This window comes from Euleptes europaea, chromosome 4 (genome assembly GCF_029931775.1).
Source record: "Euleptes europaea isolate rEulEur1 chromosome 4, rEulEur1.hap1, whole genome shotgun sequence".
NCBI classification, from domain to species: domain Eukaryota; kingdom Metazoa; phylum Chordata; class Lepidosauria; order Squamata; family Sphaerodactylidae; genus Euleptes; species Euleptes europaea.
The window spans coordinates 29948396-29975039 of NC_079315.1; the positions used below are offsets into that span (position 1 = coordinate 29948396).

The following is a 26644-nucleotide window of genomic DNA, read 5'->3' on the forward strand; positions in this document are numbered from 1 at the left end:
ACACATGAAGCCAGGTGGGTGACCTTGGGCTGGTTACAGTTCTCTTAGAGCTCTCTCAGCCCCACCTACCTCACAGGGTGTCTGTTGTGGGGAGTGGAAGGGAAGGTGGTTGTAAGCCGGTTTGTTTCTTCTTTAAGTGGTAGAGAAAGATGGCATATAAAAACCATCTTTTCCTTCTTCTTCATCCCTATGTTTTCTCCCACTGCAAGAGTGTGCACGGGGTGGTAGTGGGGGTGGGGAGAGCCATTGGAAGTCGGAGGCGGGCAATCTGGCAAGCCTAGTGTCTAGAGAACACCTTTGATCTCCAAAATATAGACGTTTACCACTGCTAAATTTTAAAAAATTATCACACTTCACAAGAATGCGTAAAAACATTCATTCCAAATTCTGATTATTCAAACATGATGGATATCTCCTGGGCCATTTTGATAAATGAGATTGAGAAGCCATTATATTCTCTTCTGCTGATTCACAGCAGAGCAGATGATGGAACGCAGCAGGCTCAGTGCCAGTCCAAGGGTATAGTTTGTACCCTTGTTCTGGTATGTGGGGAACTGTTAACTGTTAGGGCTACAGCAATAGTACAGAGAGAAATACCTTGTATGGGTCAGGCTGGAGGATTGTGGTTACGCCATATAGCTCTTTGTCGTGGGGTCAGAGTTTGCTTGTAAGTCTGATGTAGTTAAATGTGTTCACAAATGTTGATCGTCCTAACAACCATCACTGCACAGGTTTGTGCTGTGGTGCATTTAGCCAAGCCATAAATTAATGCCCGGTTTTAAACTGGTATCACTCTGTACTATTAATACCCTTTCTGGAACCTGAAACTGGTAATGTATAAATGTTCTGTGTGAAAAAACGTATATCTCTCTTCTTATACACCTTTACAAAATTTATTTGCTACATCAGTCCTCCTGGACAGCCTGGATTTCTCAACAAGGAATCCTGAGGATTCAAAACAATTTTTTTAAAAGGTAGACCTAAAAAGTAGGAGCAATAGGAGCCATCTGTGTTCCCCACCTTGTGATCAACAAGCATAATTCAGGCAATGAGCTGCAAGGGAGTGTCTCTACGGTCGTTGGTCACAGGGGGAGAGCAGGAAGCAAGGCTTCTTCACTCATAGGTTCTTGTAGGTTATCCAGGCTGTGTGACCGTGGTCTTGGTATTTTCTTTCCTGACGTTTCGCCAGCAGCTGTGGCAGGCATCTTCAGAGGAGTAACACTGAAGGACAGTGTCTCTCAGTTGTGAAGTTCCCATTCTACACAAGGAAAGATATATTGAGGGGAGGAAGGACTGCAAGAGTTGCAGCTGAAAGGCAGAGAGAACACCCTGGGGAGGAAATTTGGCTCCTTCAGCAACAAACACTTGCTTGTCTGTAACAGGATAATGAGAGCTGTCGCATCACTTGGTCCTGAGCTCCAAACCTTTCTCAGTTTACTGGTAGGTAATCTTCACTCTTGATTTCATTATAGTCCTCTGTAATAACAACCCATGCTTATTTATGATAATTCTGACAGCAAGCTAGTCTATAAAAATAGTGACAGCGTAGCAGGAAAAAATGATATGCGTCTGAAATCTGAATCAGGTAATAGTGACAAACTTTTATAAACCCTGTAAAGTATGTCGGATGTTAAAGGAGAAATAAGACTCATGGCAACTAAATGGCACTATCCAGCCATTGGGGAGGACTTTTAGGTCCCAAAGGTCTGAGTGAGGATTTGAAGGGAAAATACTCAATTCTGGTGACTAGTTTTTTGACACAAGTATTACATGGTTGTACTAGCAGTAAAGAATGGTTAATAAAACAATGCTGGTTAATAAAATAATGACATGTGGATGTAATAATACAGTTTTTGTAATAAAATTAGCAGACAATACAATTCATGTTAAATTGTTAATGAACCAATAAAAATATTGTATTACTGCAAGGTCCATGTTGCTATCTCCACCACCATCAACAGGAGCAATGTAAAGTCAGTAAAACAAAAGCAAATGCAATATGGAGAACTTTCCCCCATTTTGATCCATTTTATTATATATATAAAATTCTCTCTCTCTCTCTCTCTCTCTCTCACTCACACACACACATACTGCATATTATTAGAGAAAGGATGTTTCAGTTTTATCATTCACCTGTTGCCGAAGGTATTACAATATAAATGTTTGCGATGTCTTTCTCTTTTTGACTCATTTTAGAATCTTGGCCTATACCTGTCACATTAAACTGAACAGTTTGGTTCTCATGTCCACTTCTGTTTTGGACCTCCTTCTGTTGTGTTCATATATCTAATAAGCAGTGCAGGTTGTGGACTGTTCTATACTTCCTAACAGGCGATGCATTAATCAGATATATTACAGTGATGATCATAACATTTCTTTAATGAAGAGGAAAATGGCAAGTTGGAAACCTCTAGCTATTTTATTGAATAGTGGCAAGGAGGAGAGGCAGACTGGTCTGGTGATGGCGGCAGTCCAAGTCAAGAGTAGTCTTCACCAGTGGTGCAGGAGGAGGCAATAGGTATGGCTTCTGTCCCTCATTGTCTCCTGGACCTGGTTCTGGCTCCAGCTATGAGCCTTGAGATGCTGATGTGATTGCCGGTCGGGGCTTGCCTTGTTCTCAGACAGTAACCCACAGGAAAAGGTAATGGGTTTGGTTTTGTTCTGTTGTTGCCTGCGGAACCCAGGTCAATTTCATCTTTCTTTGTGGCAGGCTGTTTTTGCAGAGGGATGGCATGATTTGGACAATACTGACTATGATTGTTGGCCCCTGGAAAAACCAGATGAATTTAACATGGTGGACTGCGGAGGTGAGTGCATCCTTCATTTGGGCTGGAACAATAGACTGGAAGGAAAGGGAAGTGGTCAAAAGGACCCCTCAAATATTTCCTACCTCTTACCTTGTTCAAATATGTAAGTAGTGGTATCTGTTTCTAGACAAGCCAAAGGAAATGATCAGCGTGCATGCAGGAAAACTAGTGAAGAGACTTGCCTGGCATTTGAGTAGTCCACAGAAAAGACAGTAAAAAAATGGCTGCAGGTACCAGACACAGTCTACCAGGAATTTCTCCTTGGTGATATAAAAAGGAATAGGAACTGTGCATTCACATGCAGCCTATGATCTGCTCCAGAGTAGCTCCACACTTTATATGGCAGTCATATTTGTTGCACGTATGCCTCTTTCACTCTGATATTTCCTACATTCAACATGAATTATGGGAATTCTTTCCTTAAATACCTAGATTGGGCTGTGGTTTCCTGATGCATGCGCTTTGGTGTTTACAAGTAGGGGTGTGCAAAAAAATTGGGGGGGGGGATTTTGATTTGGGTATATTGGACCCCGAAATTTTCAGGATTCCTGAATATTCCCAAATTCCCATAACAGTATGGGGTTTTTGGGGAGTTTTTGGGAGGAATAAAAAATTAGCTCCATTATAGCCTATAGGGAATCTTTCTGGGGCTTGGGGTGTGTGTGTTTTTTTTTAAGATAGAGGCTCCATATTTGCAGCAAAGATGCTGGTGACCAGGCTGTCCAATTTTATAGGCCCCATCCTCCATTGTTTCCAATGGAGGAAGAAGAGTTGGTTTTTATACCCCACTTTTCTCTACCTTTAAGAAGTCTCCAAGTGACTTACAATCACCTTCCCTCCCCCTCCCCACAACAGACACCTTTCTACTGCTGTACCCAGCAATCTCAAAATAATCCTGAAAAAAACTGATTTTTTCTGTTTTTTTCATGATTGGAATTGCTGGCTACAGCTTAAACCACTATTTTTTTGGTTTGACTTTCCTGAATGCACACCCCTATTTACGAATATTTCTGTGTTCTTCACATCTTACATATTACATATGTGGAGCTGTTATCCGATAATCGTAATTATTTACAATGATTACAAACAAAGAGACCATCTGTCCAACTAGAGTGAAAATAAATATTATTGCACAGTCTGAAACAAAATTCCTGGGGAGCTAGTCCCAATGATTCTAATTCACCAAGATGGACACAGTTGATAACTGTTAAACTAGCTAGATGAAGAATGAACAGCTCACAGTAATATCAGCACTCAGAGCAGTCTTCCAGAGGCTCTTTACTGTGGAAGACCAAATCTAGAGGCACTCACACCTTCCAAAGCATTACACATAAGATGGACAGACATGATCAGCTGATCACAAAAGCAAACAGTGCAATACTAAGCACCATTACACCCATCAAAGTCCACTGAAGTCAATGAGCTTGGAAGAAGAAGAGTTGGTTTTTATATGCTGATTTTCGCTACCTTTTTAAGGAGATTCAAACCAGCTTACCTTCTTAAGGAGACTCAAATCTCCTTCCCTTCCTCTCCCCACAACAGTCACCTTGGTGAGGCTGAGAGAGTTCAGAGAGAAGTGTGACTAGCCCAAGATCACTCAGCAAGCTTCATGTGTAGGAGTGGGGAAACCAACCAACTTCACCAGATTAGAGTCCGCCACTCTTAACCACTACACCACTCTTTTTAGGATGGCACTTTAACACTTCAAATGATGATTTATGTAGGAGTTTGTTCACCAACACCTTGAGCCTTCCCTGTGAAACCAATGAAGTAATATGAAAGGGATCCATGAAGTATGGAAAAGGGTACCATTAAGAACGTTCTAACAAGAGATGCTAGCCCTGTACACAAGCTCTTATGAATCAATGTACACCCTGAATGTATATAGATAATCTGTTTGTAAGAACGACTCAATCCATGTTCACTTTAAAAATAGAACCAGGCCAAATACCTTGATATGATCTATATAGGTATACAATTAGAATGGTAAAGGATGGTTTCTCATCCTGTCTCCTCATTTGAGTAGGTTCCTGCTAGGACTTGCGGGAACATTTTGAGCTTAGGTATTAATATCAGCCCTGTATACATGTTACAGTGAATATACATACACTCTATCCCTATTCACATGTTACAGTGTAGACATGTCCCTCCTGCATATATGTATGTATATCTGTTTGTAAAAAAAAGGGGGGGGGCAACACCTGTTCTCTTTACAAATGAAACTGGGCACTAGTACCTTGATAAATGTGGGTTTTAAATTACACATTGGGCTGTACAGCTGCTGGATGTAACATGAGAATTACTTGACACACATATGTAGAAAAATCAAGTGCACGCTGTATGCAGATAGTATGTGTGTTCACTGTAACTTGATTTAGTAGCACATAGAATAATTCTTACAGTATATTGAACACAGGTACAGCTGAATGCACAATTTATCCAAGTATGGGTTCCAGTTTTATTTCCAGAGTGACTCTTACTGACAAATTATGCACATACCTTCAAGGTGTACATGCATTCTTTGGAACATGTATACAGGGCTAGTGTCTCTGCTTGTTAAAGCTTATTTATTGAAACCCAGTCCCTTGTTTCATGGAGACCCTGTATATTATCTTTCTGGTCTCAGACAACCAGGCACCAGTTTCTGCTGTACAGGCTGAGTATCCGTTATCCAGATATCCGAACTGATCCGAAACTGGACTTTTTGAGTCACCATGCAGGTATTACTCACAGGCCCTCAGCAGTGCCACTGATGGTTCAATCTACACAAAATTATTTTAAAAATATTGTTTAAAATTACATTCAGGCTATGTGTATGAAGTATATGTAAAACATAAATGAATTTCGTGTTTAGACTTTGGTCCCATCCCCAAGATATTAGTTATATACAAATATTCCAAAATACAGAAAGATCTGAAATACGGACCACTTCTGGTCCTGAGCAGGGATATTCAACCTGAACTTTAACATCAGTTTTAAAAGAAGATGGATTTTAGCTTCTTAAGATGTCCCTTTTTCATTATAATGTCTAAAGCCTGTACAGCTCCCCAAGCAAATATGGCAATAGATATTACATGTAACACTGTTATATTCCGGTTTTACACAGTCCAAACCAGACTGCATTCAGTAGACACTCAAGCTAATCCAGAGAGCTTCTGTAGTTACATTTTAATGCTTTGATCTTTCCAACCATTCAGCAATTGTAATGATTTAACAAAAAAAAGCAAGCCATCAGCTCTTGAACAGCTGATGCCTTCAAAAACGAATTACTGATTGCAAATAGCGTATAAAAGGCACATTGCTTTCATCTTTCTGTAGCTACATTTCATTTGTTGAAAGCATAGCTTTGAAAAAGACCAGAATTTGGGTAAAATTATACCTAATGCAAAGCCTTAAGTGTTCCTGGTTTTTTGTGGATTTTTAAAAGAAAGAATTGTTTTTAATTTATCGGTGGAAAAGCCGGTGGGATTTAGAGCTCCAAATGAATTATGTATGGGCCGCATCACATAAGCATTTGATAATGGCTTACAGACTGGGTTGAGATTTGCCGCTCAAGTGATGACGCGCAGACCTGTCAGCACCAAGACCCCGCAGTGGTGTCTGACATCCTTCTACATCTGCCCTATAGCTGGCTCACACATACTCATATTCATCACTTGATTACTACAATGTCAGCCAGTGCCTTCCATGTGTGAATAAGCCTATGCTTACCTAAAATTTGTGTGCCTCAGAGGGCAGTGAAACACGGTAGATTTCTTATAGTGTCCCACAAGCCATTTAAACATTACAGTGCCAGTGCTTCAGCGGTCACTCATCTCAGATCTGACCAGTGGTGTCAGCAGTGGGTTCACCTGTTGCTTCTCCTTGTACCATAGTCAACACTCATTTTTGGCACCGCTGATCAGGTCTGAGCTGAGTAGCTTCTGCAGCGCTGGTTTGTAGTGCCATAGGGGTCGAGTCAGTCTGGATAGTTTCTGGGCTACATTGTCTTACTTGTCCACCCCTAATCCTGGAGTTCAGTCTCAGCACAGTCCATATTTTACAAGGTACTTGTTTGTTTCTGCCAGTTATGCATATTCATCATTTCTTGCAAGAAACATTGGTTATGCTCTTGCAAACAGCAAACGTGCAAAATATACATACTCCTGTCTATAAATCTTAGCTTTTTAATTACTTGATTTCTCCGTAGTAAACTGTTAATGTATTGTTGAAGCTCACATCCAGAGCAGTATTAACACTACAGTGTCAAGAGCAGCATTGGATTATTGTCCACAGGATCCATAAGAGTAAAAAGCTTTAATATACAACAGCAGTGGAGATCGAAAAGCTGTTATGAAAGCCACAATCAAATATTGCCCTACTGTCAGCAGATCATACTAGCATGCTGTAAGCTCTAGCCCTGCGGCAAACCCTTAAACAGATTTCAGCAGAGAGCAAATCTACGAAAGCAGTTTTATTGGTTAGAATCGACAGGTTTCAGAAGCCATATCCAAAAGGACACTAGTAAGGGTCAAAGGCAAGGCACATAGCATATATGGGAGAGCAAAAGGAGATAACCGGTTATCCAGGTAACCCCTCTGCTCCAACAGGCAGGAAGGAGCACTCGGCGATTCCCACAGTATGGGAATCTATGAAGACTAAACATGGGGCTTAGACTGGCCTTGGACAGAATAGCACAACAGCACCTGGAAGCAGCACAACAACTTGGCTTCCTGCCCTGAAAAACCTCCAGACTAACAAAGGCTACAGTCAACAATAGCCATGCAGATTAGCTTTGGATTTCACACATTACCAGATCATTTCAGGATACAATTGCTTCCATATTAACATACCACACTCTCATTAGTACATTATCTTGATACTTACAGGACAATGATTAGCACATCACGTCTGCAGGACAGTACTCAGCTCAAACTCAACCCCTCTCTGACTCTTCCTACACACTTGACACTGAGAGACACTGTCCTTCAGTGTTACTCCTCTGAAGATGCCTGCCACAGCTGCTGGCGAAACGTCAGGAAAGAAAATTCCAAGACCACGGTTACACAGCCCGGATAACCAGCACAACAACACTACCACATACCATCCTCATGGCCTGCTCCTGACACATGCCCAAAACTGTTCTAAATCTTTTTAGCAGCTACTGAAAATGTAGGATGCCATAAGCAAAAGTGCAATTTTTTTGTGGGCTCACTAAGTAGGTTCTTTGACTCCCTCATCCCCTGCCCCAAGGAATCCTTTGAGGGAAATAACAACACACAGTCTTGTTGCATCTTAAAAAACTTCCAAATGTATCATGCCATAATAAGCGTTTGCAGGCCAGAACCCCCATAGTCAGTTGCACACAACCAATCTTTGGGTAAAAAGCTGAGCAATATTGACATAGTTTGGACCTCTGCTTCCTTTCCAGGCCTAGAGATGACTTGGGTCCTGAGGCCGCCAGAAAAGGTCATCAGTGGGGAGTCCTTTGATGTCATCTATGCAGTCTTTGCGGCAGATTACTTTTACCAATACGCTGTGGAAAATAGGATCCTTTCCCACAGGTACACCTTTGCATACAATGGTTTACGTGAGTGTCTGTGCGTGTTCCGGTGGAGCTTCAGAATAAAGTTTTGATAGTCGCAATCCTATAAGAATCCCAAAATAATGGCAAAAACCATTCATTAGGGTTGGAAAAATCAGCCAAGACTAGATTCGCAGATCTTTGGGGGGCCCTTTTCACCAGTTTTTTCGGCAGAGTGAGCTTCAAATAAAGGAAGTGCTACTGGGGCTGCTTACTCCAGGTTGGGAAATTACTGGGAGTGGAACCTGGGAAAAGCAGGGTTTGGGGAGGGAGTGCTGCAGGGATGTAATGCTATAGGGTCTGCCCTTGGAAGCTGCCATTTTCTCTGTTGTTGGAGATCAGATGTAACTGAACTCCAGGCCCCACCTATAAGTTAGCAGCCCTAGATGCTACCTGTAACCCACATTCAGGCATTCTGTTCACATATTGTCAGACTCAGGGTTTTGTCCTCAGTGTCCCTTCAAGCAAAACTTGCTCAGGCAAGACTCTGAAACAGGTTAGGCTTTATTTGGGATTGGACAAAGTCAGAAGTCGACTGCCACTCCAGCAGAGGAAGGCTACTAATGGAGAATATGGTTCGAATACAGGGTTAAAATACATTGCATAGTGTCAGGCAGGCCAGTAGAATCTATGATAAGCGTTCTCAGGGTAGAAAGTCATAACAAAGCATAACAAGAGTGCAGCTGTGGTAAACAGGATGGGCACACATACCACACCAGTAGGCAGAGAGATATACTCTACAAAGCATGAGAACCAAAAGGCACGTGACCAGGGCCTTGTCAGACAGACCTGGAGCAAAGTCAGGCCAAGATGCAGCAATGGGCCTGACATGTATGTACCAAATTCCAGCATTCAGGCTGAAGCGCTCCATAGTGAGACTTATTTAGCTATGGCACCATTGTGCATTTGAAAATTAGCCCTTCCTCTTCCTAGTAACAGTGATGTCATCTCCCAGCTAATCAGATTTGGCCGCATAATTACTTAATTGAGAATATGCATAAAAAGGAATGATTGTGCATATTCAAACAAAGGCGTGGATGACTGGCAGCCTGAATATGCACTTTGTTCACATTCCTGGCATAACTCACGCTCTGGAACAAAGAACTGACCTCAGTTGCCCAAATCCACTTAGCTACTGTCAACAAGGACTGTTTCTTTTTGTTTACAAATATTTTATTTCTAGCAGTTGAGCAAAAGTTCTGCTTGATGGCTGGCTGTTGGGGTTACTGTCAGGCAATGTGATTCTTGACTGTCTTTCTTATTAATACTGGTTTTTACCTTGATTTTTATAAGTCATGGATTTAGTTGTCAAACTGTTTCAAAGTCTGCATTGTGTTTTCTAAAACTTAAGTGTTCCCTTCAGCACCTGTAGGCAGATAATTGCATTTATACCCCACCCTCCCCGGCTGATGCCGGGGTCAAAGGATGTATCTCCATTTAGGAGTGTACTATATGCCTACTAATATATGAAATTCCCCGTTCTTGGTGATCATGTGTACACATTCCACATTCCTTCCTATAAATTTGTAAAATCTCTTTAAAAAAATATTAACTGCAACAGACACATTGACTTTGTTATAAAAGGAGCCTAGAGGATCTCTGGCAGGTGTTGCCATCTCCAGTTTTAGAGAGGATGGTAAACCCACCAAGCCGAGATTTGAGCAGCTGTGTATCCAGCCATGTCTACCTTGTCCTTCCTCCAAAGAGCTCAGGGCACAATACACGGTGTATCCCCCACACACACTCATACTGTTTTGTCGTCACAACAGTTCTAGGAGATAGGTTGGTCTGAGAGTAACTAGCTCAATTTACCCACTGAGCACTGTGGTAGAGTGAGGATTGGAACCATGGTCTCCAATCCAGAGCCAGCGTCAGCATACCCTGAGGTGGGGCAGCTGCTGACCCCATATGCTTCTGCTGCTGATCCTGTGCTTGTAAGCACTTCACCACCTGTATTCCCAGGTGCATATGCTGCCCAGCTCTGCTGTGGAAGGGCATGTGGGAGGTATGCAACATTGGTGCTCCTGGCAGCCACAGTGGTGGCACTCCCAGTTATACACATTGCCCAGTCAATTGGGGAAAGTGCATATATGCTGCATGTGTGGTTGTGAGCACAGGAAGGTTTGCTAGCATGTGGAGTAACGATGCACAGGCAGATGTGGCGGTGGGAAGGGGGACTTGCAGTAAGCAAGGGGAAGGGGGTCCTTGGACACTGTCTGTTTGGGGGACCCACAACTGGCCCTGCTCCATGACTCCAACCACTGCAACTCTATGTAGGGTCGCCAGTACTGGCTTGGGAAATTCCTGGAGATTAGGGAGCGGTGCCTGGGGAGGGTGGAGTTTGGGGAGGGAAGAAGCTCAGAAGGGCTGTGATCAGGGTTGTCAGGTCCCCACTCAGCATCAGTGGGAGCTTTTTGGGGGCAGGGCTTGAGGTGGCGATCCCCCACACATAGAGGCAACAACATCATTTCCGGGGTAAACCCGGAAGAGCATCTCACACAATGCTGCACTTCCGGGTTTATCCTGGAAGTGATGCCATCATGGCTGCATGCACACAGGATCACCACCGGAGGGGAAGCAGGAGTGCTTCAGCATGCAGCCTGGTTAATTGGCAGGCAATTACCCGCCAGAACCAGGCATATGGCAACCCTAGCTGTGATGCCATAGAGTTTACCCTCCAAAGCTACCATTTCCTGCATGGGAACTGATCTCTGTCATCTGGAGATCAGCTCTAATTCCAAGAGAACTTGTCCTTGCTATCAGGCAGAAGGCACGTCCCTTTAGGCACAGGGTCTGATAGCAGGGGTTCCCAGGTTACAGTCCAAATGTCACAGTCCAGGGTCCAATAGCCAAATCAAAGGCAAAGTCAGAAAGCAATCCAAGGTCAGGTTACACATTCCAAAAGGCAGAATCAAAAGCTGTCCAAGGGCCAGATAATAAGAATAGCTACCAAACAGGTGCAAGACTGCAGATAAGCTGATCCCATGCTGGCTGCAGCACTTCTGCAGCCTTATATAGGAAGTTTCCCTCCAGGTGTTTCCCTACAGGTTCCCACCCTGCAAGCTGAGTCAGCACCTCTACTCATGAGTACTGAGGCCCAGATCCTGTGCTGACTTATTGGTCTCTTCTATCATTTCCTCAATAGAGGGAAGGCCACAGGCTGCCCGGCGCGGACTCCTGTACTTTGTTCATGCTTCAGCCCTTGCCTCCTCTGCACATGAGGTGCTTTGGGACTCAGGAGACTGGTGGGTCTGGTTGTGGACAGGTCCATGCTGGGGCCTCCAGGCCTGAGGGCTCTGCTGGGAAAGCCCTGAGACCCCAGACTCACAGGAAGGATCTGCTAAGGCGGAGGTTGGGGGCAGGTTGTCTTCCTCTGCCTCCAGTGAGGCCTCGTCCTCGCATGCTATACCAGGGCAGTCCATGGCAGAACTCCAGGTCCTGCCTTGAGGTTGGTATCATTAATTCTGAGACAAAATGTAGAGTTTAGGAGTCTTTTAAGTGAACCAAACAGACGGGGATAGCGCAAAGTCTTTAGGGAAATGGGATTGTACAATCTGTCGCCATTTAGTTGTGCTAATGCCAAAATGCTTTAAAATTTATTTAGGAATGCATATTGATTTCAAAGTAATTGTCTGCCTTTGAACTAATTCTCTTTAAGTAATGCATCTGCTGCTAAGAAGTTCTGTGAGGAACAGGAATGCCCTCCCAATTGGAAGGATGCTAACGGGGAGAACTGCTGTGTCCATCATGCAAACATACACTCCTGTCCACTGGCTTTCATGGTTAGTATGATGGTGAAAACTGGAGGGAACCAAGAGGCATTAGGACCTAGAAGAAGTCATAACCCAAGTTCAGATGCAGAAACTGTCATAGCTGGGAAGAAAAATAGTAGCTAGCATCATGGAGTATAGAGGTGAAATATGTAAAGGAAATAACAGAGATAGTACATGAAAGACCATCTCCATCCATACCAACCTGTATGGGTGTGTGCGCCATAAAGTCACAGCTGACTTGTGGCGACCCCGTAGGGTTGTCAAGGCAAGAGACGTTCGGAGGTGGTTTGCCATTGCCTGCCTCCACGTGGGCTGAGAGAGTTTTGAGAGAACTGTGACTGACCCAAGGCCACCCAGAAGTAAAAATATATTATTCAGAAGGAACTGGTGACTGATGAGTTTCAATTGGCCAGATTCCACAAATGGGCCTTTTCAGCCACTTCCCTCCCCGTGGATGAGAGGACAGTATTGTCCCTTCAAGGTGTCTGAAGAGTGTGTGTATGAAGACTAAGGTTGTGCATATCGACAACCCCAAACTGAAAATAAACCTGAAATTAGCTGTTTTGGTAATTTTTGGGCTTTAGGTTTACTGAACGTCAAAACCTGGGGGTCTCCCTGAAGCCGAATGGAGTATTCGGCTTTTTCAGGTTAGGCTATTCGCCTTTGCTCAGAGGCAAGACTCTGTGCTTTCTCCCCTTTTTCTTTCTTTTTTTTGGACTGGTTTTGTTAGGGCCCCATAGTTGGGGCCCTTTTGAGGTCGGGGTCATATAATCGGAGCCAACGTTGTCTGACCAACATCCAACTACACAGCAGGGCTGGAGGTAGTTGTAACAAAACCTCCTCCCTGTGCATACCTGAATGATAGCATGTCATCATGGGACATGCGGTATGAGCAGTCTCTAAATATAGACATAGTGAGTTGCATCTCAGTCACCCATTCTTTATATGGTATGCCTGTAATCGTTTCTCACACCTGCTTAGTGGCTTCGACTGTGAGCTCTGAGATGGGAAATCCTCTGTTCAAATCTCACCTTAGCCATGGACTGACTCGGGGGCCTTAGGGAAGCCATGAGTCCCTCAGAATAAAACCCCAAATTGTAGTATGAAAGGAATGATACTGGCCTATATATACATACAAAGTGCTTTTAACACTCAGAGGTGCTATATAAAATGTAATGGGGATGAATACGATTCGTAGTGCACGGATTTCTAAATCCCTGCTTTTCTTCTTTGGATGGGGCAATCTGAGCAAATCAAAAGGACACACATTTAGCCATCAGTTTCATTTTGGTTCAGATATTTCATGCTTCCTTGCTCAGATGAAACTATATATAAAGGCTAAGAGGAATGTGGCTTCATGATACGGAATGCTCTTTTATTGTAAGACTTCTGCTCTGCTAAGTAAGAGATATTTATACCCTCCCTATCTTTCCCAAGCTTTTTGTGTTAGCTTGAAGAGGCCACTCTCATTGGGGAAAATGTATACAGGCCCACATGAAATTAATTCAGAAATAAGCCGTTTTTGAATGAACCCATAAGAACGTAATATTGTATAATTTATTGCATGATCAGGGATATAATCCTTTTTTGTTACAGCTTGCTCGGAAGTAAGAATCTGAAAAATGTGTACTCAAAACAGATTTTCTTGAGTTAGAAAAATGTTTATGAAATCAGAATTGCTTCCAGAACAACTTGAACATCAAAGAAAATGCTGTGAAGAATCCTTCCTATGAGGAGTATACAGGCAAATTTTCCTTCCTGAATTGTTTAGAGGACCAGTGTTGAGCAGTGGTTAAAAGCAGACTAGAATCTGGGGACCTGGGTTCAACTCCCTATTTAACAAATCCCTACTCAGTGTTGACTTGAGACAAATACTTTGTCTTTGCCTAACCCATCTCACAGGGTGGTTGTGAGAGCAAAGTGGAGGAGGGGAGAACCCACATACGTTATCATGAACTCCTTGGAAGAAAGGTGGGATAATGAAAGAAAGGTATCTTTTGAAAAGAACTGAAATTATTGGGGCTGACTGGTTTATTTCATGTTTAATATTTTTATTTTCTGAAACTATATTGTTTTCAAATCCTTGATATTGTTTTTAAATGTTTATGAGCATCCTGGAGTCTGTGTTTGAGGAGAAAGGTGGTTTAGGAATATTTTAATAAATAACTGGGGCTTCCTAAGCAGAACAAGATTCGAATTTTCAAGTGCTCCTGGACTTGAACCTTCTCTATTGCAGACCAACATGCCTACCCACCTGAGACTTCCTGAGCAGAGTTATACCCTTTTAATTCCATTGATGTAAATAGGTTTAGAAGGGTGTAATGCTGCTTAAGGTTGCACTGTGAATATTCCTAAGGACCTTTTCTTAGGGAGCTCTGGAGGGGGCAGCATTGTTCATTAGCAAGGGGCTTGTATCAGTCAAGAATTCTGACAGCTGCTTTCAATGTGGAGCATCCTGTCTCCACTGACTCTCTAAAGATTATTGCCAGTTTACAGCAGATTGGCTGGAAGCAGAACAGTGCTTTGTGTGGGCATGCAAAGGAACCATACTTTTTTCAAAAATGAACATACTAGTTTTTGGATTTCCTCCTCATTTTTCTATATTACCTGGGCTGCCATGGTAAGGATTTCCTTACCATGGCAGCCCCATTTCACTGCCCTACTGGTAGGCTTTCTGAGGGAAGGCGGCATGATATGGCCTGATCTCATCAAATCTCGGAAGCTAAGCAGGGTCTGTATTTGGATGGTAGGCCACCAAGGAAGACTCTGCAGAGGAAGGCAAATGGCCATTTATGCATGGCTGTTCCCTTGCAGGAACCCCGCCGACTACTTTGGGGCTTTGCCTTGGTTATGCATGCATTTTCTGACCATCAGAGGTCGCCTCGCTCTCCTCTTGTGTTTCTGTGCATTTTGCCCGTGTTTTCTGGATTGTGCATTTGAGTGTGTGTGTGTTTATTAAGTTGTTTTTTTATTTTGTTGATGTTATATTGTTCACAGGCATTTTCAGCTTGTTTTGTGAATTGTGAGTTTAAAGAGACAAGGCAGCATATAAAGATTTTAAATAAGCAAACTAAATAAATGAGGTCATGTTATGGCAATTGCTTTGAGCACCAACAGCTATGAGGAGTAAAGATGGTGGCATCTATTCTGTGAACGTTTCTCTCAAGAGATGCCTGCTCTCTTTTATACTCCAGGAAACGAATTTAAACAAGTTTAAACTAAAAGCTTTCAGAACAGCTGGTGCTCAGATACAGTTATATGGGTTTTCAGTTGTTGTTAGGTGATCATGTTTTGTTGTTGTTAGTGGGCTGTATCCTACTACTCCTTGCATAGAATCCCTCATTTTCTTGCATTCCTCTCTGTTTATGCAGTCCCTTTTGATCCCAGGAGAGATTATTCCCAGGGTTGTGGGACTGTACAGAGGATCACAGAAGGGCTGTAATGAGGACCAGGAGGTGGAATTGCTCTTCCATCCTCTTTGCAAGTTAGGATTGCCAGGTCCCTCTTCGCCACTGGCGGGAGGTTTTTGGGGCGGAGCCTGAGGAGGGCAGAGTTTGGGGAGGGGAGGGACTTCAATGCCATAGAGTCCAGTTGCCAAAGCGGCCATTTTCTCCAGGTGAACTGGTCTCTATTGGCTGGAGATCAGTTGTAACAGCAGGAGATCTCCAGGTAGTACCTGGAGGTTGGCAACCCTATTGCAAGGGCAGTTCAGCTGAGGAAAGGAGTCAATATCATCTCCTTGTTCTCCTTTTTCCTCCATTCCTCATGGCTGTTCTTCTGCATGGGTCCTATAGCCCCAGGAATGATCATTGCAGTAGTTGGAACTGTAGGAAAGGAGAGGAACATGGGAAAACTCTGTGTGCCTTCTGTGCACAGATAGTAGGATACTGCCTATAGTTTTGTTACTATTATTTTGATGTTTTCCCGAGTTTGTAAGCTGCTTTGTGGGTTGCATTATGTATAGAAAGACATAGCATAAGTGAAATAAATAACACTAAAATTAAAGTCACTGAAACTGGCTTGGGTGTATCACTGAGATTCAGAATGGTAAAGTTAGGATGCTATCCTAGGTAGAGTTACTCTCTCACCTAAGCCCATCAAGTTTAATAGGCTTAAACTGGCACATGTATTTATTTACTTAGAAAAATGTTATGCCACATCTCCAGGAACCTACCCAAGGCAGCTTACAAAATGCAAAATAATAAAAATAAAACACTGAAAGAGATTAATTAAAATAAAGAATTAAAAACCCAGCCCAACATAAAAACATAGACCATTCAAACAGACCACTGACAACTCCAAACAATAGTTTCCAGACTAAAATTATGCCTAGGACTGCTAGGCAGGGAGATGGGGGTTAAAATGCTGTCAAGTCGCAGCTAACTTAATAGCAACCCTGTAGAGTTTCCAAGGCAAGATATGAACAGAGGTGGTTTGCCATAGCCTGCCTTTGTGTAGCAATCCTGGACTTCCTTGTTGGCCTCCCATCCAAGTACTAACCAAGGCTGACCCTGCTTTGCTTTTGAGATCTTACAAGACTGAGTAAACTGGGGCCATGTAGGGCAGGACTAGACAGGAGGAAACATCAAAGGAAATTACAAATAAAACGGGCTTTTTATTTGACATTCAAGAAGGACCAAATATACCCCAAATATCCTTTACATCACCGGAAAATATCTTGAAATGCATGAAGGCTGGATTATATATTATCTTCGTTATTCATATCATGCAAGATTTGATGCTAATTTGCATTTATTGCTGCTACAAGACTTTATTGGAGACTGAAGCTGCAACATATCATTTTAATCTGTTTGTCAAAGGGCAGAGGTGGGATTTGCGGTCCATGGATTCCAGACGATGGACAAATATTCACTCACACAATGTCTACTGCGGGCAAAATGTCACAGACAAACTGGACTGCCAAGGTACGGAAGGCTGAATTCTTATTGCACAATTAGGTTGCGTCAAGAGAGCATTGGATGTTGTGCTATCCTTGCAACTGCTATCATTGCAACTGGATTTTCTTTCACAGACCAAGTCAATCCAGTTTTGAATTATAGCTGTAGTGCAGTGCATTATCCAATGATGTGTGGAGGCTGTCTTAATTTCACTATTTTTTCTTTAGTTTAAACGTGAGTGTGGTTTAAGCTTGAGTGTGTAGTCCACGAGCAAGGGATCACATTACTACAGAACTAGGGGTGATTCCAAAATTCTCCTCCTCTAGGATATAAAGCAGCACTGATGCAATTTCTGCATTTTCTAACGAGTGCTGCACATGCAAAGTTTGCGGCAGCTTCCAGTTCCTCCAGTTCATCGCTGCCTCCTTTACATTATCAGTGTGCATACGCATGTTGATAGAATATCACAAAAAAGTCATCTATTGGTAAGATTGTACATGTGATAACAAAGCCTGGTTTGCTGGGCTGTCTGCTGTTGTCCCAATTTGAATTTTGTACTTTCAGAAAGGAAAAAATATTTCCCCAAACTCTGCAATTGTCCTAATGGGCCTTTGGTCTGATCCAGCTGTATACTTCTTATACTGTATTTTTTTTTGCTTACTTCATAGGTAGTTCTGGTACATGTGGGTGTGACTTCTCTTATTGCACACATCAGGGTCGGGAGAATGCAAGCAGCTTTGGAAGCGCAAACAACAGTGCTCCCAACAGTGGGTATGACACAAAATTCACTCAAGCGGATGATCTCGCAGAACATGTGTTGTCATTAATAGCAGGAGATCTCCAGCTACAGGTAGTAGCTGGAGATCTCCTGCTATTACAACTGATCTCCAGCCGATAGAGATCAGTTCTCCTGGAGAAAAATGTCCGCTTTGGCAATTGGACTCTATGGCATTGAAGTCCCTCCCCTCCCCAAACCCTGCCCTCCTCAGGCTCTGCCCCAAAAACCTCCCGCCAGTGGCAAAGAGGGACCTGGCAATCCTAGTTTTCATATTGCTACATAGAAAGTCCAGAGTGTTCTCATTTTCTGGAAATCTAGTGTGAGGGATGGCAGCTGTGGAAATGATTCATTTGTTTACAGGGTTGAACTCTTAAGGTCAGGACCAGAGGGCTTTAGGCCTTGCTTGAATGTTTTGGGTATGAAACTGACATACGGTTACTCTGGGCATATAGACATGGCCTTTGTCTGAGGGGCAATAGCAGCAGGAGGCGCTACAGTTAAGTTGTGCCTATAGTTTTGGTCAGAGTTTAGTATAACTTTTACAGCACCATCCTAAGCAGAATTTCTATGGACTTAGAAGTGTGAACCTCTGCTCATGGTACTGCTGATATTGCCATGAATGGGAAATGCAAAGACTTGCAGGGAAGGGGAAAACCCATTCCTCTCTGTTTCCTGCTTCTCCCCTCTCTCTTGCTCCAGCTCTACTTTTCTCCCTCCCACTGGCTACTCTTAGGGTTGCCAGCCTTCAGGTACTGCAAAGAACACAAAACCTATGCTGACAAGAACTAAGTAAATGAGAACAACAGCACGTGGCTCAATCACAATAAATACAACTTCAAACATATATGGTGCAAAAACTTTTGTTCATGTTCATGTAATCCAAAGAATAAACATCCAACCAAATACAACAAAGCAATATTTCAAAAGGAATTCAAGTTCATTCCCAGTTCATAGGAGAATCCAATTTTCAAATCAAAAAGAGTCAAACCCGACTTCCATGGAGAGTTCAAGTTCATGAATCAAAAAGAGTCAAATCCGACTTCCCTGAAGAGTAGCTCCAATGAAGCCCGACTTTCCCACGATGGCCGTTACTCCGGACCGACCGTCTCTCCGGGGAAAATGCAAGGAAGGTTCCAATCATAAATCAAAAAGACGACACTTCTAGATAAGTGGTCGTTTCGCCTAAGTGGCTTCTTCAGTTGTACTTAATATCCATAAATCATACTTTCTCTTGGGGCATGTAGCCTCTAAAGATATATTAAAAAATTAAATGAAACGACCACTTATCTAGAAGTGTCCTCTTTTTGATTTATGATTGGAACCTTCCTTGCATTTTCCCCGGAGAGACGGTCGGTCTGGAGTAACGGCCATCGTGGGAAAGTCGGGCTTCATAGGAGCTACTCTTCAGGGAAGTCGGGTTTGACTCTTTTTGATTCATGAACTTGAACTCTCCATGGAAGTCGGGTTAGCCTTCAGGTACTAGCTGGAGATCTCCTGCTATTACAACTGATCTCCAGCTGACAGAGAAAACGGCAGCTTTGGCAACTGGACTCTATGGCATTGAAGTCCCTCCCCTCCCCAAACCCTGCCCTTCTCAGGCTCTGCCCCAAAAATCTCCAGGTATTTCCCAACCCAGAGCCGGAAACCCTAGCTACTCCCCGCCCTTGCGTTGCATCTCCTCTTCACCTCATCCCTGCTCCAGTGGTACTTCCCATCCTATCCACTGTCTCCTTCCCATCCTGGCTCCACTTCCTTTCCCCCTCAGCTACAGCTCCTCCATATCCCCATTGTGGCGGCCATTTCCACCACATCAGACATCATTTTAGGTTGCTGTCTCCTGTGTTATTGATTTTGATAGTTATTTTTCTTTGTGTTTAGTCTGTGGAGATGATGTTTGTGAAGATGATGAGGGTTGTTCCACATGTCCAGCTGATTGTGGTGAATGTCCTTTGACCACAAATGCCAGGTTACTGATTGCCTTGCCGATATGTATAGTCTGTGCTGGTTTCATTCTGACCATTGTGGTAAGTATCAAGTAGAATCTCTGCCCTCCCCTCCCTTCTCTAGATTTAACCTAGATTTTATAATACAACATGGCAATAATGTATTCAAGTTAATTTGGTTGTTCTAGTTAATTTGGTTGTTCTAATGATATGTTGATTTGCCTTGTGAATGTAATCAACATATGTTAAGATTGTAAGAACAAGCACTTAAAAGTGTCATTTCGTAGGCAAGGTGGAAAGCTGTTTGGGTGGGTGTGGGGTAGCTTTTCCTATCCCCATTATCTTTTTCCCCCACAGTCTTTTATGCAAGACTGTTTCCATCGCGGGCACCCCCCTGACTGCTTCGGGGCTTTGCTTTGATTATGCATGCCTTTTCCGACAGTAAGAGGTCATCTTGCTCTCCCCATTAGTTTTGCCTGTGTTTTCTGGCAGCTGTTTCAGCCAGCATCCAGAAACCACGGGCAAAATGCACAAAAACACACAGGGAGAGCAAGGTGACCTCTGACTGTCAGAAAAGGCAAACATAATCAAAGCAAAGCCCCAAAGCTGTCGGGGGGGGGGGGTGATTGCGAAGAAACAGCCATGCATAAAAAGACCCCCTTCTCGCCTTCCTTATTCAGCTCCTAGACTTTTCTGTCTTTGTACCATACATCTTCTCCCTCCACTCTCTTTGCACCCCTCTTACTGTAATCTCTAATGTTTGCATCCTTCCTTCCTTCCTTCCACAATATGTGACTTGCACTGTGAGTACACTCTGAATTAGTAGTTCCATACTTGTCAATTGTGGTATAATTGCTGTCACAGAGTTATAATAGCGATCCCAGATGATGTTGGTGACAACCTGAGGGTAATCAAGATCACTGAGTCTTAAAGCACTTGATTGACAAGTGGATTCAGCCTTCCATTTTAACTTACAGGTATTTTAGATCAGAATCAGGATCTCTTTGCTTCTAAGGGTATAACAACATGTTATTATTTTCCCTGGGGATATCCCTGGATTAAGTGAGAGGCATGTTCTGAAGTTCTGTTCTTCCCAGGTACGCATGAGCCTAATTCAAATCTCTGAGAGGGAGTTAGACCTTCTCCAGGAACCATTTTCCCAATCAGAAAAGCCCCAGTTGGTTCTTCTTACCTGAACTAGAATCATAATGTGTAGCTTATCGGTACACATGCAGCCCCCATTGGGGCCAATAGCACCCTTTTGCCATTCCAAGATGGAAAAAAGGGGGGGGGCTAAACCCTTTCTTTCTGAACATTTTGTTCCCAATACAAAGTGGGCTCACGTGTACCAGTGAAATGTGGAACTTCAGAACACACCTCTCCACCCAACCTGAGGATGTAGTTAGGCCTACAATAAATAATCAAGATATAGGTGTTAAAGATACTTTTGTTAGACATGAGGGTGCTCAAATACATGTAATTAAGGGGTTTTTATCATGGCAATGCATTTACCAGTGTGCCAGCCATCTTCTTCCATGCACCAATATTAATGAAGTCAATTGCATTTATGTCTTTTTTTAGTGGTTCCAGTATCAGAAGCAAAAAATGTTTTGGGATGAAAGCTGGATTATAGATTTCAACTGTATCAAAAAAGGTATGTACATAGATCAGGAATAGGCAGTAGCCTTTGCACTACTATTTCATGGCACAATATCACTATTCCCCCTATTCCCACCCTGGGCAGCTGAATCCACAATGACCTGTGGGGCAAATCTGCTCCTCAGGGAATTCCCATCTGATCCTTAGTAAAGTTCTTTTATTTCTAATATTATCCATCTGAGATGGTTTCTTCCAAGCTGACAAAAGCATTTTTTAACTTCCTTCCCACGGTTGGAGTAACAACACCCCTCTTAATGCACCTCAGCTGCTCACTTGCACTATGCATCAACCTAGATGCTGGAATAAGAAAGCAAAATACACAATCACAAACTCTGTTTGCCAAACTCTCATTTGCTGTTCACACTAGGACAGCTAGATTTAAAGTTGCCTAGCTTGCCTTGCTTGGCAGTGACTCAGTGGGTTTGAGATGATGTTGTTGGTTCCTCAACCCAACTCAACTTGCAGTTGGGCTTTTGTTCTTTAAAAAAAAGCATGCTGACCATGGCTGGTAGAAGAGTACTGTCAGACTTCTTGTTGTCCCGGCAATATTCCAATAATCACAGGCACTCAGTAATTCTGCAGCAGTAACCAGTGGTTTATTATAATTCCAAGGAGCAATCAGAAAATCTCATAGCTCTGGTACAAGCACAAAAACTATAATGACCAATAACTTCCCATAGGCTCATGTTATAGCCGGCACAGGATCCCATCCCCCTCATGGCTAGGTGGTTTCTCCCCCCGCCCCTCAAGGCCTCTAGTGTTATCTGCGCCTCTCAAGCTCACTCTTCTGCAGTGCTGTGCAAATTCTTGGAAACCTCCCCTACACACACACAGATCCACGTTCTCAACTCCCGCCCGGGATTCACACTACAGGGATTCAGATTTTGACATGGTTACCATTACAAATAAATCACTATATACATCATGGCAGGTATTGACACCAAACAATCCTGACAAGTACAGTGAGGGAAAAAAGTATTTGATCCCCTGCTGAATTTGCCAGTTTGCCCTCCCAGTTTGACGAAGAAATGACCAGTCCATAATTTTAATGGTAGGTCTATTGTAGCTGTGAGAGACAGAATAACAACAGGAAAACCCCCAGAAACCCAGAAGACAAAAGTCAGAGATTGATGTGCATTATAATGAGTGAAATGAGTATTTGATCCCGTATCAATCAGCCAGATTTGATCCCCTATCAACCAGCCAGATTCGATCCCCTATCAACCAGCCAGAAGTCAGGCTACCTGGTATCTTCACTGTATGTAACGAGCTGAGATTAGAAGCACCTGCTGAAAGGGAGAGGTCTTACCTGTAATCCCAGCTCATTACAGTACCTGTACAAAAGACACCTGTCGACAGAAGCAATCAATCCATCAGATTCCAAACTAGCCACCATGACCAAGACCAAAGAGCTGTCCAAGGATGTCAGGGACAAGATTGTAGACCTGTACAAGGCTGGACTGGGCTACAAGACTATTGCCAAGCAGCTTGGTGAGAAGGTGACAACAGTTGGTGCAATAATTCGCAAATGGAAGAAACACAAAATAACTGTCAACCTCCCTCGGTCTGGGGCTCCATGCAAGATATCATCTCATGGAGTTGCAATGATCATGAGAACGGTGATGAAGCAGCCCAGAACTACACGGGGGGAACTTGTCAATGATCTCAGGGCAGCTGGGACCATAGTCACCATAAAAACAGTTGGTAACACACTACCCCGTGAAGGACTGAGATCTTGCAGAGCCCACAAGGTCCCCTTGCTCAAGACAGCACATGTACAGGCCTGTCTGCAGTTTGCCAATGCACATCTGAATGACCCAGAGGAGAACTGGGTGAAAGTGTTGTGGTCAGATGAGACCAAAATCGAGCTCTTTGGCATCAACTCAACTCGCCGTGTTTGGAGGAGGAGGAATGCTGCCTACGACCCCAAGAACACTATCCCCACCGTCAAACATGGAGGGGGACATATTATGCTTTGGGGGTGTTTTTCTGCTAAGGGGACAGGACACCTTCACCGCATCAAAGGGACAATGGACAGGACCATGTATCGTCAAATCTTGGGTGAGCACCTCCTTCCCTCAGCCAAGGCATTGAAAATGGGTCGAGGATGGGTATACCAGCATGACAATGACCCAAAACCCACGGCCAAGGCAACAAAGGAATAGCTCAAGAAGAAGCACATTAAGGTCCTGGAGTGGCCTAGCCAGTCTCCAGACCTTAATCCCATCGAAAATCTGTGGAGGGAGCTGAAGGTCTGAGTAGCTACACATCAGCCTCGAAATCTTACTGACTTGGAGAGGATCTGCAAAGAGGAGTGGGACAAAATACCTCCTGAGATGTGTGCAAACCTGGTGGCCACCTACAAGAAACGTCTGACCTCTGTAATTGCCAACAAGGGTTTTACCACCAAGTACTAAGTCAGCTTTTGCAAAGGGATCAAATACTTATTTCACTCATTATAATGCAAATCAATCTCTGACTTTTGTCTTCTGGGTTTCTGGGGTTTTTCCTGTTGTTATTCTGTCTCTCACAGCTACAATAGACCTACCATTAAAATTATGGACTGGTCATTTCTTCGTCAGAGGGCAAATGGGCAAATTCAGCAGGGGATCAAATACTTTTCCCCCCTCACTGTACCTTTGGATCCAGCCCGTAATGTTTAGAACCTATTATGGCTGATGGTGTTAATCAATAATCATACTGTGCCTGGATCTTTTTCCTTGGCTGAGACCTATGCATCTTTTGACTGCAATTATAAGCAAAGTTACACCCTTGTAAGCTCCTTGATTTCAATGGACATAGAACAGAATAACTCCTCATCAGCTTCCATGCCTGAGCTTAAGAGGGTAGTTCAGCCTATACCAGTAAACCACTTACGGATTAAGCTGTCAACTGGACAAGTCCTTTAGATCTACCTTTAGACTTGCTGCTCGGCCTTTCTGGGATGGTGCAGAAAATACATCAACTTTAAACATAATATATCATTTTCAGTATGAATTTAGTCAAGCAAGAGTTTATGATGTTAATATAATACACTACTGCCACTTGTAGTTCTGGAGCTGATTTAATATCTTTTTATTATTGTGGAGTATGGGTGGTTTTTTGTTTTGTTTTTTGTTTTGCTCAGGATATGATACATTGTTAGCCTGCACAGAAGACAACAAAACTAACAAATGAGTTCCTCTGCACGCTAACAAGATCCAACAAAATATTAGTCAGCCTGGATCTTGTAAAAGAAAACATCCCAAATGGAGAGGCATAAATTAAGCACTCAGAGCATTCAGAGAGCATTCAGAGAAGCAACCAAAAGAGACAATTGCTTTATTAATTAAAATATATGGAAAGATAAATAGACATCTGCAACCATGACAGAGCTGCACAATAAGAACACAGATAAAATAGAAATTAGGCAGAGTAGATTTCTAAAATATCCTCCAAATCTCACAACTGTTCATTGATTAGATGACATTAAAGATACATACTTTGGCCAGCTGTCTGGAGGCCATGGTGAAATAGTTAAAACAAAGCTGGCTGAAACTAAATCCATCACAAAAGGAGGTCCTATGGCTTGGCCAAGAGGGGCCGGAGCTTGGGGCATCTGCTCCCGACTCTTGACGAGGTGCAAATAACACCTGCACCTACCGTGAAGAGCCTGAGTGTGAAACTGGATGCCTTTTTGTCAGTGGAGGCACAGGTCACAAATGTAGCCAGAATGGCTTTTTAAATCTGTGCCAGGCTAAGCAGCAGATGCCCTACCTGTCCTGCCCTGACCTAGCTACAGTGATCCATGCAACGGTCACCTCCAGGCTATACTACTGTAACTCGCCCTACGCAGGGCTACCCTTAAGGCTGCTCTGGAAACTTCAACAGGTCCAGAATGCAGTGCCGAGGGTCCCTACAGGGACCCTATGGAGAGCACATATCCAACCGGTGCTCTGTCAGTTGCACTGGGTCCAGGTAGAGTACCAGATCAGGTTTAAGGTTCTGGTATTTACCTTCAAAGCCCTAAATGGTCTGGGACCATAATATCTGTGAGACAGTCTCTCCCGATACACCCCTCAGAGATCATTACACCTGTCTTGTAACAACTTATTAGTGGTCCCCAGTATTAGAGATATCTTGCTGTCCTCAACCAGAGCCAGAGCCTTTATGGCTCTGGCTCTGGCTCCAGCCTGGTAGAACTCTCCGTCAAATGAGATCTGGGCCCTGCGGGACTTACCTTAGTTCTGCAGAGCCTGCAAGATGGAGGTGTTCTGCCAGGCCTACAGTTGAGGGCAGCAACAGTTTCATCATAACTGTCCTCCTTGTTTCATTGTCTGTTCCATCTTTTGCATATCTCACCTTCCCACCCGACTGTGCAGATATCAGTACCACTGTGAAAGGTGCCATCGGGATCTTTGGTTTTAATCTGTAAATTGTTTTAGGTTTTTATCGTAGGTTTTAATTATAGTAAGCTGTATTATAATGTACTATATCAAATTGAAATATTGTTTGATGTTTGTGGTTTGGATGTGAGCCGCACTGAGCACCACCCAAAAGGGAGAAAAGGGGCGGGGGGATCGAAATAAATAAATAAATAACTTGATACAAGAGCATACCTAGTGTGTGTGTGTGTGTGTGTGTGTGTGTATATATATATATATATAATATATATATATATATATAAAATATATATATATATATATATAATATATATATATAAGAAACATTTGGAGGTGGTTTGCCATTGCCTGCCTCAGCTAATTTGCACAATTTACTTATTCAGAATAAGTAAATTGTGTAAATTAGCACAATTATGTGTGTGTTTGTGTGTGTGTTTTTGCACCCTCTGCCTGCAGATACTTAAATATGCAGATAAGGGGCACACCCACCTCAATAAGTTTTTCTGCAAACTCAGGAGACACTCTGGATTTGCAGAAAAATCTGAAATTCGGGGGAAAGGGGGGTTTATATCCCCCATGATTTTTTGAAAAGTATTGTCTGTGCATGCACAGACAATGCTCCTCAGCTGATGCCACAGACAGCTAGGCAAGCTGGCACAAGAGCAAAACTGAGGGAGGCAGGAGGCCTCACTGCGCTTACCCGGAGCAGCACTGGACAAGCTGGCAAGAGAACAGGGCTGGGGGGGGGGGGAAGAGGCCTGGAGCCACGATGCAGGGGAAGATGGGATTCCCCCCAAAACAAGTTTCACAGGCCCCCACTTGTATATATAAACATTTCCAT

General features: G+C 43.2%; 1 protein-coding gene across 1 annotated transcript in view; it reads left to right on the forward strand.

Moving 5' to 3' along the window:
* The first annotated feature begins 401 nt into the window (after positions 1 to 401).
* LOC130476950 (atrial natriuretic peptide receptor 2-like) overlaps positions 402 to 26644 on the forward strand; it is a 61062-nt gene continuing 34819 nt past the window's right edge. The window contains exons 1-8 of the mRNA XM_056848959.1: positions 402 to 542; positions 2711 to 2807; positions 8218 to 8355; positions 12025 to 12152; positions 16964 to 17068; positions 17710 to 17812; positions 19698 to 19843; positions 21344 to 21416. Of these exons, the coding sequence (XP_056704937.1) occupies positions 402 to 542; positions 2711 to 2807; positions 8218 to 8355; positions 12025 to 12152; positions 16964 to 17068; positions 17710 to 17812; positions 19698 to 19843; positions 21344 to 21416 (931 nt within the window). The remainder of the gene's footprint in view (positions 543 to 2710; positions 2808 to 8217; positions 8356 to 12024; positions 12153 to 16963; positions 17069 to 17709; positions 17813 to 19697; positions 19844 to 21343; positions 21417 to 26644) is intronic.